The sequence below is a fragment of the Triticum aestivum genome, chromosome 6A (assembly GCF_018294505.1).
Source record: "Triticum aestivum cultivar Chinese Spring chromosome 6A, IWGSC CS RefSeq v2.1, whole genome shotgun sequence".
Classification (NCBI taxonomy): Eukaryota; Viridiplantae; Streptophyta; class Magnoliopsida; order Poales; family Poaceae; genus Triticum; species Triticum aestivum.
In genome coordinates this window covers 99,482,338-99,488,108 of record NC_057809.1, presented here as the reverse complement: position 1 = coordinate 99,488,108, position 5,771 = coordinate 99,482,338, and the positions used below count along the sequence as shown (strand labels likewise).

The 5,771-nt window shown below is 38.8% G+C and overlaps 1 protein-coding gene across 1 annotated transcript; it reads left to right on the top strand.

The window, feature by feature from the left end:
- The first annotated feature begins 1,071 nt into the window (after nucleotides 1-1,071).
- LOC123130381 (CASP-like protein 5A3) lies at nucleotides 1,072-5,533 on the top strand. Its single transcript, XM_044550288.1, has 3 exons — nucleotides 1,072-1,393; nucleotides 4,942-5,074; nucleotides 5,244-5,533. Exons 1-3 carry the CDS (start codon nucleotides 1,173-1,175, stop codon nucleotides 5,454-5,456), a joined length of 567 nt encoding a protein of 188 aa, XP_044406223.1. The 5' UTR covers nucleotides 1,072-1,172; the 3' UTR covers nucleotides 5,457-5,533.
- The last annotated feature ends 238 nt before the right edge of the window (nucleotides 5,534-5,771 follow it).

Sequence of the window (5,771 nt, the reverse complement as noted above, 5' to 3'; positions counted from 1 at the left end):
GACCCAGACACGCTTCGTCGGTGGTTGTGTTGATGTTGTTGTATTGGTTGGAAAGAGACGTATGCAATACACAAGATATCAGAATGAATGTAGAGTAGTTTTTTAGAAACACTGATAACAACTAGTAATATAAATGTATGTATAATTGTATATACGCACACACTAATTAACACACGGAAAGGGGGGGGGGGGAAGCCAAACTGTTCTCACAAGATACTTTTACAGCTAATCGAGCCTACACAGTCACATTGCCCCCTAGGATTTCGTCGGAATTACACAAAATTTTAGCCAAACCCACCCTCAATATCTCGAGCGCCCTCTCTCTATCTCTCTCCTAAATACCTCCTTGAGCTCTAAGTTCTTGTTTCAACACCATCTTTTTTAACCTGGAAGCCGACACCATGCATCCCTCGCCGTCTCCGCTCTCTGTCGATCACCCCCGTCACTGCTCTGCTGACCCACCTGACCCATTATCCCTGTTCGCGACACCCTTCGCTGATGTTGCCATCTCGCCACCTCCTCTCGCTAACCTCACCTTGACCTACTCCACCTCACCATGAGCTTCCTCCACCTCTTCGTCGGTCACATCCACAACCCTAAGTCCAGGTACTCCCTCTGTAAAGAAATATAAGAGCGTTTAGTTAACTAAAGAGTTATGTAAACGCTCTTAGGGAGTAACTCTTTTATTGTGCAACCCTTGTGAAAGTATGAGCCTCTTTGATTCAAAGTATTTTCACAGAAATTTGGAGGAACAGAACATAATCCTTAGAATTTTTTATGCATATATTGTTTGATTTTAAGAATTGATGAATCCTACGGGAGTTTTTCCTATTACTTCGCACTATGTTTTTTTAGTAATATAAAAACTTGTTTATTCAAGCCTCTTGATATATCATACTGTATTTTATTTTATTTTTTCAAGAACAAAGGAAGTTTCTCGGAAAGAGGTGCACAGTGTGGGGCTCCGCGAGTCATATGCCCAACGTGCACATACGAGGCTGAACACACGAAAGACGCCATCCCTATATAAAAATACCCAAAGGCTCACGTGGGCACGCTGACATTCAGAGACCAAACGAAACTGAACCTAACGCTGCCTTTCTCGACCCAGCCGCCTCTCCCCTTCCTCTCCACCCCCCGGCTTCTAAAATCTCCCAAACCCTTGGGTGGAGATGCTGGTTAGCCGGCAGACGACGGTGCACCCCGTGGCGGCGCCGCCGCTGCAGGTAGAGCTAGCGGACGCTCCCCCGCCCGGACTGTGGATGAATAGCCCGCAGGGGTCGGCGGGGACGCTTGGCGGGGTCGGCCTCCGCCTCCTGCAGGCCTTGTCCGCGGCCGCCTCGATCGCCGTCATGGCGTCCACCGGGGTCTTCCCCTCCTTCTCCGCCTTCAGGTGCACCACCATACCCGGCTTGTCTATACTAGAATTATACGCGCCTGTGTTGGTTTTCAGTTGAGATCTCTTAATTACCCGATTTTGCAGAGATCTTTATGAGAGATAATGAACAAGTTTCTGATGGGGAAAGGTTATTAGGGTTCCTTAATTAATTCCACAAAGAGAAATGTTTATGTCTATTCGTGCATTTCAGTATTTTATGCTTTTTAAAATTGATTTGGCATCCTGAAAGAGGCAGCACGATTAAAAGAAAACATGGCCATGCTCGTTGTGGTATATTGTTATTTTTAGACGAAAAGCAGCCAGTGCTGATTTCGTTCATTAAGAGGGGGCGCCAAAGATAGCTGTAACAATTACAAGTGTGAGTAAACTAGAAAAAGAAAAGGGAAAGAAAGTCTAAGGCCTAATTTCTAGTCTGGTGGCATCCACAACGCCCTTGCAAGGCCAGCTAAACGAACTGAACTCATTGGATATTTTTAGTAGAAGATGGTGCATGCCTTGTTTTTGAAAATGCAATTGTTTGTTGTGGTATTATCTCAGTTGTCTTCTTGGATGCAGCATAAATATAATCTCAAGAAATGCTTTGAGTCTTGTTTGCTGATCATAAATGTATTCGAAACTAGATTGGGGTCCTCCGCAATCGCGCGGGAATGACTTAAATAAACTAGTATTACTTTTGAACTTCAGAGGTAATGTGTTATTATTTTATTTGGAAAGATACTACATGTATCAATTGTATGCGAACTTAATTCAACACGCAAAACTAAAATTCAGATAGCAAGCCACCTAGTCGGTAGGTTTGCACCTGAGTTAGTATGTTATTTTTATGACTGGGTGTGAGTTGCCATGTTGTTTCTACATATTATCAGTATGTGTGAAAGTAAAGCTTGGCCAGTGTTTTTATATTATCGGAGTTCAAAAGAATATCAGGCCAGCCACTCACTCGTTTGTACGTGATATTTTCTACATGATCTTAGTTGATGTTCGGATCATGATTTTCTGATTGTTTTATTTGTGTGTGATATTAGATCAGTATGCATAGTTATGGTATGTCATTTGGGTTAACGTATGTATATAAGCCTAGCTAGGTACATGTTCTATGAAACATAAAATTATTACCTTATGCCAATTGTCTTCCAATATCATTAAGATACACCAGATTCACATTGATTAATATGTACATTTAGTTATCACGGTCTAACGGTTGTATCCCATATAAATGTCCACCATATAAGTTGTCAGATCAAGTTAAGGGACATCTATGTAACGTGATCTGATTTAATAAAGGGACATCTATGTACTGTGATCTGATTTAATCTTTCTAGATAGAACTATGATGATCTATCTGTGTTTAGGTACAACTATGAAGACCTGTCTAGATATAGGTATGATGATCTAATTAACATGTCTTAGATCTAGCTATATGAACAATTATGAAGAAATAAATGTGTTCATTAGGTATAATTAATTATGAAGTTCTGTCTAGATATACAATTATGATATAACCTGTTGATTGTGAATTTTTATAGATCCAGTGATGAAGATTGACATCTATGATTTATATAGGTTAATGATGATGATTTAACAGTTGTGATCTTAGTAATAATTAATCGGCTGCCATCCACCAAGTTAGCTAGTGGCAGTGATTTCCCCAAGCAACGTCTTTGTTTGCTATATTCTTTTTTTTTTTGAATTTGAGTTATGTGCTCATGAATATTTAATATCATGCTTATGTCGATGACAACTTAAAGAGACAATAATGGTTTATTCATTCACAACTAACACCTCAAAATATTCACTCCTAAACATGTAGCTGTTTTTTGTTTGATGTAGTTTTACATCTGCCACCTAATCGTTTATAGGGTGCCAAGAAAATATCTCTATTTATTATAACAACCAATTGATTTATACGACTATGGATCACTAGTTCATTCGTTGCGTAGCTGAACTCCAAATTTCCGAATACATTTGACCAGTGCAATCACTTCACTAGCTAAGTTCTAGCCATGCTTTTTATTATAAAGTATCAGCTAAAAAGTATGTGTGACTTTACCTTTCTTTGACATATTTCCATGCCTTCACAAGCACGAAAACCTTGGCAATAAATAACCTTGCATTAATAGTAAATGGTGCTGATCATGTATCTGTGTTGGGAAACTTGGACCCCCATCACTCCATGCTTGTAGAGTTTAATGGGTGGACCTACTCATTGCCTGCCATACAACTCTCAAGTCACAATTGCATCACAAGTAGCCAGGATGGCATAATGTGGTTTCGTATGCGCGGTGCTCAAGTAAGCCCAGTGATGCATGGAAGATGACAATGTGCACGTGCATTTTGATGGTGCTTTGATTTCTAGAGTTGAAAGGGGAAAATATGGAATGGATGAGAGATATGTATACAACTAACAGGGTTGTATTATATCTCAAAGCTGAAGCAACTAACATAAGCCCATGAATCAACATTTTATTATTTAGGGAGGAGACAAGGATTATATTATAGAGGTTCACTAGTGTATAGCCCACGCTTTGTTGCGGGTATGATTAAATATTTTTAATTAGTATATTTCAAATTTTATATATGAAATTGGATTTTTCAGCATAGAGGTGCAAGTTTGAAATGGTGTTGAAATACATAAATAAATTGAACTGTTAAATTTTGGTACATTATTTTTTTGGCACTGTTAAGGCAATTTTGGCATTTTTGGGAAGTAAAAAACAGATTTTTGTAACCTATTAATTTTAGAATTATTATCCTTATTTCCATTATTTTCTAATATGCATTTTCACGAAGAAACATTTTTTTTAACAAGGGAGTGTCTTTTCACGAAGAGACATCTTTTCACCAAGTGACATGTCTTCCGTGAAGAGACATCTTCACCGAGTGGTGTGTCTTTCCACAGAGAGACATTCTTTCACCAAGGGATGCGTCTTTTAGCCAAAGGACATCTTTTCACCAAGTTACATGTCTTTTTAACCAAAGGACATGGCTGTTTGTAGGCCGCAACTGGCTAGATCTAACGAATTTGATTGGTCCTCAACATAATCCGACGACTATTCTTTTTGGGGTGATGTGGCTTAACATGAATGTTGCACTAAGAGTTCGTTTTAGAATAAAAAGAGATTTTTTGTGATTTTACAGATGTGTAAAACTAACAGTCTGAAGTTTTGCTTGTTTGCAAGATTTTCTAGCGGGTTGTTCTTTTTTGTAGTAGTCTGCATGCATAGTTCCAAAAAAAAAACTTCTCTGTTGGTAAGTAGGTTAGGTTAACATTTTTTGGTTACTGGAATTCAGAATATTGTGATTGTGATAGACAAATCATATGAAATGCATGTCGTTGAGGGAACAAATTCAAGATCTATTTGGAGATAATATTTAACTACATGAAAAGTACTATTTTGGCTCATCTGATTTCTGTGATGCAATTATAGCATAACAATCACAGTTTTTTTCTCCTAGGGTGTTGATATTAGAACTCAGAATACAGGATCTTGTTTTTTCTTCTATAGATGATGAGCTTAACTTATTGTTGTTGTTCTGAACAGCTACCTCGTAGCAGCTGCCAGTCTGCAATGTTTGTGGAGCCTCACCCTAGCCTTTGTGTATATCTATGCACTTCTCGTCAAACGTTCGTTGCTAAATCTCCGAGCTATGTTCATATTTTCCGTTGGAGACTGGGTGAGTCATATTTTCACAGGCACCTAATAAATCAACCACGCCTGTCATTCATTTTAGACTTGTAGGTTAATATGTTTTAATTTCATGAATAGAAAATAATTTTCATAACAAGATGCACATATTTCTGTCTGCCGAACTCATTCATTTTTCACCTTAATGTTTTTTGTAGATCACAGGGACGCTAACCTTGAGTGCAGCATGTGCATCGATGGGCGTCACCATTGTTATTGATAATGATAAGAAGATATGTGCGGGCAATCTTTGTGCAAGGTTTATGACTGCTATTGCAATGGCTTTCATCAGCTGGTTTGCACTTGCACCGTCCTTTCTCTTTAACTTCGTGCTCGTGGTTACCACATTTGCAAGTTTGTTGGCACCTTGAGTGCAGCATGTGAAAAATGGTGGTTCAAACTCTGTATTTTATCCTTTTGAGGATCTAATTAAGTGCTTCTTATATGAGGATGGTGGTAATCTGGTGATGGAACTCAAAGTGTTGACATGGTATACCTGTTTTATTTTCCAGCTTTCACATACAATTTTATAAATAGTTCAGATCTTAGGTCCCGAGAGAGTAGAGCGGTTATCATTACGAGAGTCAGATTATCAAGTTGTTGCAGGAAGCTGTGAGGGTGACATGTCCTCTTGAGCCCTGACTTGGGGTAAAAACCATTCACATGGCACTTGATGCCCTTTACTG

Bases quoted from the DNA above. Each gene is read 5' to 3' on its own strand.
- LOC123130381 (XM_044550288.1), top strand. From the start codon at position 1,173: ATGCTGGTTAGCCGGCAGACGACGGTGCACCCCGTGGCGGCGCCGCCG. The intron at 1,394-4,941 runs GTGCACCACCAT...TGTTCTGAACAG, and splicing joins CCCTCCTTCTCCGCCTTCAG to CTACCTCGTAGCAGCTGCCA. The intron at 5,075-5,243 runs GTGAGTCATATT...TGTTTTTTGTAG, and splicing joins TATTTTCCGTTGGAGACTGG to ATCACAGGGACGCTAACCTT.